Source organism: Helicoverpa zea, chromosome 19, assembly GCF_022581195.2.
Source record: "Helicoverpa zea isolate HzStark_Cry1AcR chromosome 19, ilHelZeax1.1, whole genome shotgun sequence".
Lineage (NCBI taxonomy): Eukaryota > Metazoa > Arthropoda > Insecta > Lepidoptera > Noctuidae > Helicoverpa > Helicoverpa zea.
This window is the reverse complement of record NC_061470.1, coordinates 11288222-11298804: the sequence shown is the minus strand read 5'-3', so window position 1 is coordinate 11298804 and position 10583 is coordinate 11288222. Positions and strand designations below refer to the sequence as shown.

The following is a 10583-nucleotide window of genomic DNA, read 5'->3' as shown; positions in this document are numbered from 1 at the left end:
CTTGCTCACTTTCCCCTATCTACATACCGTACCATCTCGCTATCTTATGCCAAGGGTATGAGCAGAGATACACAGAGTACGTAAGTAGGTCGGCAGAGACGACAGACGGCGCGACAGTGGTGGCGCCAGCACCCAGTGGGGGTGCATAGAGTAGGGTGGTGATGCAGATGGTTTGGTAGGTAGAAAATGGCTGACTGGTGACTGAGAAGCTTGTTCATGAGGTGCTAAATTATTTTTTAACGATTTTTCATGTTAAATATCCTCTTATATTGTGTTTACAAATATTTAAACTTGTTATATTATTAAATGTGTGATCCTTAAAGAGATTAGAACCCGGCGTCGTGCACTGCCTCGTGGACTCAGTTGGAAGAAATCAAATAAAGTTAAAGAAAGGTATAGATTATTCACAAAAACCATAGCGATTAACTATCGATCTTTAGTTAGTTTAAAAATAATGACGTCCATAGCTAGGTCCTCGGAGAGGCAAATAAGGTGTAGGCACAAAACCACCAAATGCTGAACCTGATCCTCACCAAACTCACTGCAGACGTAGCATCCCTTGTTTATAGAGTCACCCCATTGGCATTCCCAGATTCCCATCGATAGTCAACCAATGAGGACACAGCCAAAATATATTCTGACCAATCACAATGCTGGAAAACACCAACAGCCTTTTGGCTGCCCAACGGAGTTACAGGATCTTTCAGAAAAGAATATTTTTAGTAACCCAGTGTATTGTTAAACAAAAATAGTTTATTTTTAGTGAAATAATGAAGAAAAGGTGATTGTGTTAAAAGTGATAAGTGTAGAAGTGAAAAATGATCATTATTTACATTGATATATTGCTGTTGATTATACTGGTGAGTTCTTGTGACGTAATTTCTAACTGCTTAGTATTGGTCATGGTGTTTTCTGTTTACGTTATGTTACTGGCACATACGGTGATGATTCACTGTACATAGATACTGTAGCTACTCATTTCTATATTCTTCAATGGCATTATACGTAAGTAGGGGTCCATATGTCTGTAATTTTAAAGATCGTGTCAGTGTTTGGTGCCTAATAAAAGTAAACGGCCAATTATTGCCTTTGTTAGTGGTCTAAAACCTGCAGCTGACTAAGACTGCACAAGCATTTGCACAGACACACTAGACACAGGTGCACAATTTCTTGGTATCTCTGTATCTGAGAAGACAGTTTATTTGATAAAATAAAATATACAGAAAATACATAGGAATAGATAGGTATACATACATCCAGTGCAGTCTTATGTTCTAAACATTTTGAAAATCCCCTTAAAATAGTGAAGTTTAAGTTTAGAAGTAGAATCTCGGGGATCTCTCGGCTTGACCAAGCACACTAAGCCCCGACGTTACGCGAGCTGCCCGGATAAACTTACACCGACTTTTTCAACTTTTACTCCACTTTATATTGCTGTGGAATTGAGTTTTTACCTGAATACCTTCAACTCTAGTAGTAGTAAAAACATGAGTAGTAGCCTACGTCTTAAGGGTCTGTTATATACCGCCAATATAAAACACGCCTTTGAAAATAAAGGAGGACTTGTTATGATCTGGTCACCCATCTTCGAACTGACCGCGCCAAATGTTGCTTAACCTTTTGATCAGTATACGAAGTGGTATCTTAGGACAGAGAAATATAGCAATTTAGACTTGTTGTGAACATATTCTGTGCTTACCTTATATTTTATAGTTTAACAATGTATAGCACACAAAGTTAACAAACAAAACAGGAATTTAATAAATAGCTCCATTGAAACGAACACCGGTAGAATTCTAGGTAATCAAATATTTGCGTATAAATTCGTTGAAAGCTAGTAAAAGCTAGTTTCTATAGCAACCGTGTAAACTGTCTAAATACAAATGGTCGTATCACGTAGGATATTGTTTCTCGCTCGAGAACAGCTCGTTTGTAGCACCTGTTTGCTCAGCTATATAGTTTATTTAAATGTATCATTCGCGAAGTGCAAAGAAATACCTACGGAAATTTATTTCATTTCTTAAAATTATAATCATAACAACAAAAATATAACATAAAATTAAATTTTTGTTACACAAATGGTAGAAAAATAAACAGTACTTAGACAAAAATGCCCGTTCTAATGACACGTGCAATCGCCTGACAGGTTTTTTGTCGCTCGGAGTATCATACTCCGAGCCTTTTTCCCAACCATGTTGGGGTCGGCTTGTAGTATAACCGGATTCAACTGAGTACCAGTGCTTTACAAGAAGCGACTGCCTATCTGACCTCCTCAACCCAGTTAAACGGGCAAACCGATACCCCTTGGTTAGACTGGTGTGAGACTTACTCGTGTCGCTCGGAGTATGTAGCGAGTAAAAAACCGAACGGAAAATGTTCTAGTGTGAAAGTACTGTAAAGTGTAGATGTCTCATTTAGACTGCTGTCACTGCATTATATCGAGGGAAAAACAAGTTGCCTTTTTTTAAATAAATGCTACAAAATAAAATCTGTGTAAGGTAAAAAACAAAATGGTATCCAATAAGGTTTTTTCTTTTGTTTCAGTTATGTCTTACAATATTTATGTGCGGCTACTGTTTCTACCGAGTGAACAGAATGAGACAAAATGGAGAGGTAACACATACTTTACTATCTGTAATTATCGTTTATTAAGATTTTCATGCGATTTCACCTGCGCTCCGTGGGATTTCACGCACTGGATTAAAGAAAAATTTTTTTTTCATGAAAACAACGTCTGAATTAATTTAATCGAATAAAAAAGGCGAACAATATTATTAAGGAAAACCTTTAAAACAATTTAACATTTACACGTAAGTGAAAATCATGATGAAAATACTTGAAAACTCCATTAAAATAAATGCAGATATAAATGATTAAAATATTACAGTAGCCTATAGAAAATACCGTTGTGGTCTTGGGACCACCCACACTTCGGCCTCAGAGCGCCCACACACGCACGATCTACATCGGAAAAGTATCTCCATAAGGTCCATATTGTCCATTGTGTAAAGTAGGGAACTTTACTATACTTATATTTTGAATAATAAGTAGATTTGCATTGATCCGATTTGGGGTATATTTAGATTCTATTATGTATTTTGGTCAGTATTTTGTTGGATACTTTCAATCTTGAATGAAAAAATTATATATAGAAATTTTAGTACTTAAGGAGCTTGACACAACTTAAATAACACTTTGTTTTATGTATTTTGCAAAAATAATGAAAAGCCTAGCAATAAACAACAGAAGTTAATTTTCTAGACAAATATACCTACCTAACGAACACAATATTTATTAAATATTATTCATGAAAATAAAGTGACAAGACTTCTCCCCATTTTCATATTTTCAAACAAATTAAACAATAACAAGTTGTAATTATGGCTGTAATTAAATTTGAAATCAATCTAAATTTCACGAAACTGTTGGACTTTGCTTTGTCTCCGTCAAAATTAATTAATGGACTTGTTTCGCGATATCAAAATTAAAAACTTTACATTTACGTTTTGGTTACAGATTGCAATTTTGTTGAGGCCGACCAAAGTTGTGTTTTCTCACAAGAAGGAGGGCCAGTCCACTGAGGAACTCAGGTAATTATTTAAAGTGCTTTAAAAGCTTTTGATAAGCTTAATTTAACGTAATTTTAAACAATTATGCGACTGGTTCCTTGAGGCTTGTAACATAAAATTACCAAGTCAATTATGACGTTAATGAAAATGAAGCTACATCAACTGAATTATTTTTCATATCCATTTGCCATCACCAGGGGACTGATTCGAGCAGAATATATATGTGCTTCTCATAAATAAATTATAAAAACAAAATGCATTGACGTTCAGTTCAGCAACGACAAACACTATCTTCTTATTACACACAAGTCAATTAAATTGGCAATATGTATACAGAAGTATTATAGTAAATTTAAAATCTTCTTAAACTAATTCCCCACTTCCAGGACAGTAGTAGCCTACCAGAACCCGTTCACGGGCGACTACTGCGTGCACAAGAGCCGCGCTGGGCCCAAGGGATACATGAACAGCTTGGCGCCCGACTCCCCCGACAGCGGGGTCTCTGACGAGTACGAGCCCCTCAACCTGGAGCCCGTGGGACCCCAGCCGGAGCTACCCCATGTTATACAGGACAAAATGCCGTCGGAGATCATTGCTTTGCCACAGGTGAGATGACTCTTAAGCCCAAAAGCCTGTTTGATCTGGATTTAAGGGTTTTATAAAGTGTCATAAACCTTGATTTACTTTTTATTCAAGCTACAATTCGCTGTTAAAAATTTTAACAATTTATTTTTCGTTCACTTTATTTAATCTTTATTACACTCTACATGATTAATTCGATTTACATTTTTTATGAACACAATTTTGCTCCCGCCGTATTAATTTTGAATGAGATAAAAATACATTCAATTATTTTACGAAAAATTGAATGTATTTTAAGCATAATGAACCTTACATAATATTATTCTTCCATTATACACTTTGTTATAATCTCTAGGGTTCATTAAATTAATTTACATGAAAAGGCCCTAAAAATAATGGTTAAGTGGTTGAAAAATTAAAGTCAATCAAGCTGAGAGCCAATTTAAAATAATCCTTTGGTATAACACTTTACTACTAATGGCAGTCGGAGTTTAAATTTCAAATTCACTGAAAGAAGTGGTAGGTAAGATTCTTGCCGCGTTAACGAAGTGGGTAGGGTGACCAGGATTTAGAAACATGGTTTTAATTTTAGCATACGAGCACAAACAGGCTGAGGGTCATTCAGCTACATATCAAAGGTATTAAAAATCAAACAAAATAATATTATTGTTATTGTATAATAACAAATAAAAAAAAATGTGCATATTCTATATTTATATATTTTATGTTCTTACAAATTGCATCTTTCCGGTAATAGTTATAGCAATACCAATATTTGAAAACCAAGACCGTCAAAGTTCGACACGAAGCTTAGTCACCGCATCAGAACTTGAGTAAAACTGCGAGGGATAATGTCGGGCAGACGTCGCCGTAATGACACAACTTTACACCACTACCGCCGATACTAATGCTCTTTATACTAAGGTTAATGGCAATATTACTAGTTGTGGTAATCATGAGATATTTGCTGATTCAAACCTTACTCCAATAGTGGTAATGGGTAATTGTGACGTTATTTAGAGCTGTATTATTGAAGCGGTCTTATTGAATTTATTGCCGAAAGTGATAGTAACAATAATAGACACGGTCGTATTACAGAAAAGGCTTGTAAGTTGTGATTACTTTTTGACAAATAAACGAAAATAGAAGTCAAAGTCAAAGTCAAAGTCAAATCATTTATTTCACTTAGGCTTTCACAAGCACTTATGAACGTCAAAAAATATAGTTGATTCTAGTTGCCCATTCCAAAAGTAGTTTCCTATGGAGAAGAACGGGCAAGAAACTCCATGGTTACTCTTTTTAAAAATAATAGGTATTACAGTTTGTATGTATTGATACATACTATAATAACATGCGAAGATCATGTAGAATCACAATAGACAAAGAATATGAGAATAAATAATAATAAAAAAAGGTTAAAATGCTACATGGTGTTCACATTTACAAATCAGTTTATATTTTTGTACAAAGTTACAAACAAACAATCAAAAGAATAACACAATCTTACTAGCGGGTGTAATTTTAAATTCGCAATAATTTGATACTGTCAGTGCGTCCTATGGAGCAGGACCAGCATGTTTCCAAGCATTTTTATCTTGAATATAATCTTCTAATTTATAATAAGCGTCTTTACAAAGTGTGGCTTTTATATGAGTTTTAAACCGCATGTCATTTAGTTCCAGAATGTTGTCTGGTATTTTATTATAACATTTGACACAATATCCCATGAAAGATGTATGTACTTTAGATAGTCTAAACTGCGGGATGGCTATTTTATTTTTATTTCGAGTGTTATAATTATGTCTATCACATATTTTATCAAACAAATGTAGGTTTTTCCTAACATACATGATATTTTCATATATAAATTGGCAAGGCACGGTCATAATATTAATGTTTTTAAACAGTTCCCTAAGAGATTCACGACCACGTAAGTTGTACATAGCTCTGACAGCTCGCTTTTGTAAGATAAATATGCATTCAATGTCAGCAGCTCGTCCCCACAGCAGAATGCCGTACGACATGATGCTGTGGAAGTAACTAAAATATACCAGTCTAGCTGTTTCTACGTCCGCTAGCTGCCTCATCTTTCTAATAGCATAGGCGGCCGAGCTAAGACGACCCGCAAGAGATGTTATGTGGGGTCCCCATTGTAGTTTTTTGTCAAGAGTGATTCCCAGGAAAACTGTCTGATTTATAAATTCTAGTTTTTGACTATTGAGTATTATGTCACATTCACTACTTTTTACATTTGGCAATGAAAATCGAATGCATTTTGTTTTTTTTTCATTAAGGGCCAAGTTATTTGCGTTGAACCAATTTTGAACCTGGATAATGGAATTGTTTACGTCGTCTAGGTTACGTCTACGCCGATCAATGTTAAAAATAAGAGAGGTATCATCGGCAAACAACACCATCCTAGGTTGATTATCAAATAGATAGGGCAAATCATTAATATAAACTAAAAAGAGGAACGGACCTAATATGGAACCTTGTGGTACGCCCATTGCCATCATTGAGCCCAGTGAATTTACGCCGTTTACTTGAACTTTAAGTTGCCGATCGTTTAGATACGATTTTAATAACTGGAGGGATGTATCTTTGATTCCGTAATGCTCTAGCTTCTGCAAAAGCGTTTCGTGATTTACACAGTCAAACGCTTTTAGCTAGAGCTCTTGTTGTCAGCTATATTTTTGTTGAAATATATACCTAGTCTTCTTATACTTTCGTATCATAACTTAAAATAACTACTTAATAGATGGTTATAAAGAATAGTGTGATACTGAATTAGCGAAGAAAAATAAACCGGACCAGAAAAAGGCATCTCAACAGTCACTAAATCTTAATTTCGGACACTTCAGAACTCTGTAACAACCTGCAGTAGCCTAGTACAAAAATAACAGAAAAACTCCGTGCTACAAACGAAGTGGACATTGATAAACACGGCAGCAGCTCAGCAATCAGAGGCAACTTGAGCGCGCTACAGATTTATGCGTCGCCGGCCGTGGCCCGACGTAGTGGGGGGTGCGGCGCGATACGTCACGTTGCCAACCATTTATGGAGTCGCACGTTTTTGTCGCGTTGCAAGCTGGTCTGGTAGCTGTATGTTGTACGCAGATGGTGCTATGAATACGATTGAAGGGTGGCTCTATGCCATTTTTGTGAAAAGTTAAAGAGTTTTTTGTACTCTAGTGTTATCGGTATGATTTGATAGTTGGGATGTGTAGTGGAAATAAAGCTTAGTTCTTAAGAGTAGGTAAAAGTACTCAAGTAAAAAGACAAAGCAAAGCTTGTAGAGTTTTATCTCTCCCGTAGAATCTCTAAATATTTCACAATACTGCGAACAATGACCTTAATGGCTTCATATTTTACCTGGACAGGAATCGCCAAAAATGGACGCTAACATGAAAAGTATTAGGCACACAAAAATAAATTTAAACCAGAGATTAACAACGTTATGTAAATTCGAATGGAAATGTAGTATTTAGGGCGGCATTTGGTGAAATTTATTTATTTACCAGATTGTGAACGAACGTCCACTCTTAATGTTGCTTAAAAAGCAGTTTTTAAGTCTACTTTTGTACTAAAAGTTTTTGCTATTGTTTCAGTCGTATTTTGATGTTCTAACAAACAAGCTAACTTTATAGCAGTTTTATTCAAAGTAAAGATAACACTAGGTAATTAATCCGTATTGTTGTTAATTAAGAACATGTTCTCTTGTTTCTTGAGTTACAGAATAACAATAGCAAGCATATCTATTCATAAAAGTTTTCATAAAAGAACAAAGGAGTCGATAATTAATGGCTCCTTATTTAAAAATCATTTTTTATTTTATTCATCTAAGAAGCATCTAAACGTGAATTTGTTAAAGAGCACTATGAACCAAGACATAACAACTTACATGGTACTTAATGACTATTCAAAACTTGCAAGAAATGGGTGTGTTATCCCACTTCTATCTACTCAGGTCTCTTTCCATTCAGAGACATCAACTTTTTGATAAACTAGCTGAGCATGGCTGAAATTCATTCCCAAAATGACAGCCTGTCTAAAAATCTAGGTTCTCATCGATAGCGACCCGTGCTGTTGTAACTTAGTCACGAGCCCCCCTACAACAACTTCTATTGTTGCAGCCTGACCTCACAATGAAGATGCAGCTGAGCCCCAGCAGCGAGTACAACGGCGTCAACAAGACCTGGAACTGGAACTACAAGGAGTACCAGATCTGAAAACCTGACGTTCTCCATCATCAAGATTCTACCCTCATATCATATACTAAATCAGTGCTAGCGAGACATTTCCTCATCCTTGTATAGTAATTCTTACTTCTCCATATATTACTGCAGTGTTGGTTTGTTTCACGGTAAACAGCAGAACAAATTGGGATATAATTTTGAATGATAGGAAAAGTGCCTGGGGAAAAAATACAGCCTAGACACGATTATCTATACATCACACAACTAAAATTTGAGTATGTTTGTAATAATTAATTTATACTAAGTGCCAAAATGTCCGAAAAATTAAAATCTTTATTCTCGCACAACATTCAAAATTTTTCGCGAAATTATATATACCTTTGTGAGAGAAAAAAATGGTGGAATCTCTCCATTAGACACTAAGGTTAATGTTGACATTTGAAAAGGTCAAAACCCATGATCTCCTTGAAAAGGTGACATTATATTGTCAAATAAAACGAAGCCTACGGGATAAGAAACTTACACAAAGGCAAGAGTCACCACTTGAGAGCCTCTTAAGGCTTAACGGGGGAAATGCTAGGCGTTTATACGAGAGGGCTAGGCGTTTAGTAAAGTGGCGCTAGTATTCTTTAATGCTTGAGGATATAATGAAGGGTTACAAGAAAAGATAAATGCTTGAAGATTTTAACATGTTTTTTAAGGCTTTTCGGGTCATATTTCTTTAATTAAATTCTTAATTTTAAATATGCAATAGTGGTGCATATAAATACACAAAGCCTTACAATTTTTTTTTTAATATAAGATGATCAAAAGTCTCAATCTGTATAAAATATATTTTAAGTACATCATTATTTGCCTCCAAATGCTTGAAACTATGTACTTAACTAAAATCTGTATACTAGTTAATACGTTTACTAAAATGTTATATATATACTACATCAATCATAATTCATCTCAAGATATTTTTAATATGAAACGTCGTTGCCAAAAACATGCTCAATAAAAAACTAAGTGAGAAGTTTTAATAATGTTTAAATCTATCTAAAATTTTACGAATAATGTTATAAAATATAAATATTAACATATAGTATATGCTTATATTGTTATGTACGATGCTAATACATCATTTAATTATGTTAGAAACGTGATCCCATAAAGTATATTAATTTATTCTTTTGTCTCATTTCACACACTGCATTCCTTGCAAGAATAGTCTTACTACAGTCCGCGCAAAATATCTTTACAATTCTGAAGTAACGCTTTTGACGTCTCATGTATGCGAAGTAGTATTTGTAGTAACAAACTTAGGGCAAGCAAAGCTTAGGGAACAAGGAACCAATTGGCGTAAACTGTACCAACAATGCACCAAAGGGCCTTGGCTAAACCAACCGCTTTTCCTGGAATCAAACCGACACACCCAAACTTCTGAGGTTGGTGCTTTATACCACTAGACCACCACGACATAACTAAGGTACTTAACAGTCAGCAGATACCCAGCTTAAGAAATCTGAACCTAGCTATTCTAAAACTTCGTACCAGAACGCTAAATTTTTCCCTCACAATACATTCGTCCAATTTATAAAATTCCTGTCAAAAATATCCAAAGCGAAATAGTTCGAAGTGCATTCACAATAGCGTTGCACGGTGGTGCAATAAACGTCATAGGCGCCGAGGTTACTCCGCATTACTTTATACTTTATATAGAGATTCCAGTGCAGCTAAATCTATTGCATTTTGGAGCTCGCGAGCCGGATCAGGGAGTTAGGGTGCACTTACACTTGGAAGGAACATTTCTTTTAAAATATTCGATGTCGAAATCATATTTTTTTTTAAATCGGACACAATTTGAACTTTATCTTCTTCTTTCTCCTGCCCTGTTCCCAAATTTTACTTGGGGTCGGCGCAATATGTCATTTTCTTCCATTTTCCCCTGTCACTCGTCATACTGACGCTCACTCCCTTCCTATTCATATCATCTTTCAGGCAATCCATCCATCTTTTCTTAGGTCTTCCTCTTCTTCTCCATCCATCTACATTCATACTTAGCACACACTTTGTTGCATGCGTATCATCCCTCCTCATTAGATGCCCATACCACGACAATCTTCTACTTCTCATCTTTTCTGTAACTGGCGCTACTTTCAGACTTCCTCTAATGTAATCATTCCTCACTTTATCCATTCTTGTAACACCACACATCCATCTCAGCATTCTCATTTCTGCTACATGCACTCTC

General features: G+C 35.5%; 1 protein-coding gene across 1 annotated transcript; it reads left to right on the top strand.

Annotated features, from left to right (window-relative positions):
* The first annotated feature begins 818 nt into the window (after positions 1-818).
* Positions 819-8667, top strand: LOC124639866. The gene is made up of 5 exons (XM_047177372.1): positions 819-860; positions 2545-2613; positions 3517-3590; positions 3956-4175; positions 8285-8667. Exons 1-5 carry the CDS (start codon positions 819-821, stop codon positions 8378-8380), a joined length of 501 nt encoding a protein of 166 aa, XP_047033328.1. The 3' UTR covers positions 8381-8667.
* The last annotated feature ends 1916 nt before the right edge of the window (positions 8668-10583 follow it).

Bases quoted from the DNA above. Each gene is read 5' to 3' on its own strand.
- LOC124639866 (XM_047177372.1), top strand. From the start codon at position 819: ATGATCATTATTTACATTGATATATTGCTGTTGATTATACTG. The intron at 2,614-3,516 runs GTAACACATACT...TTTTGGTTACAG, and splicing joins GAATGAGACAAAATGGAGAG to ATTGCAATTTTGTTGAGGCC. The intron at 3,591-3,955 runs GTAATTATTTAA...CCCCACTTCCAG, and splicing joins CAGTCCACTGAGGAACTCAG to GACAGTAGTAGCCTACCAGA.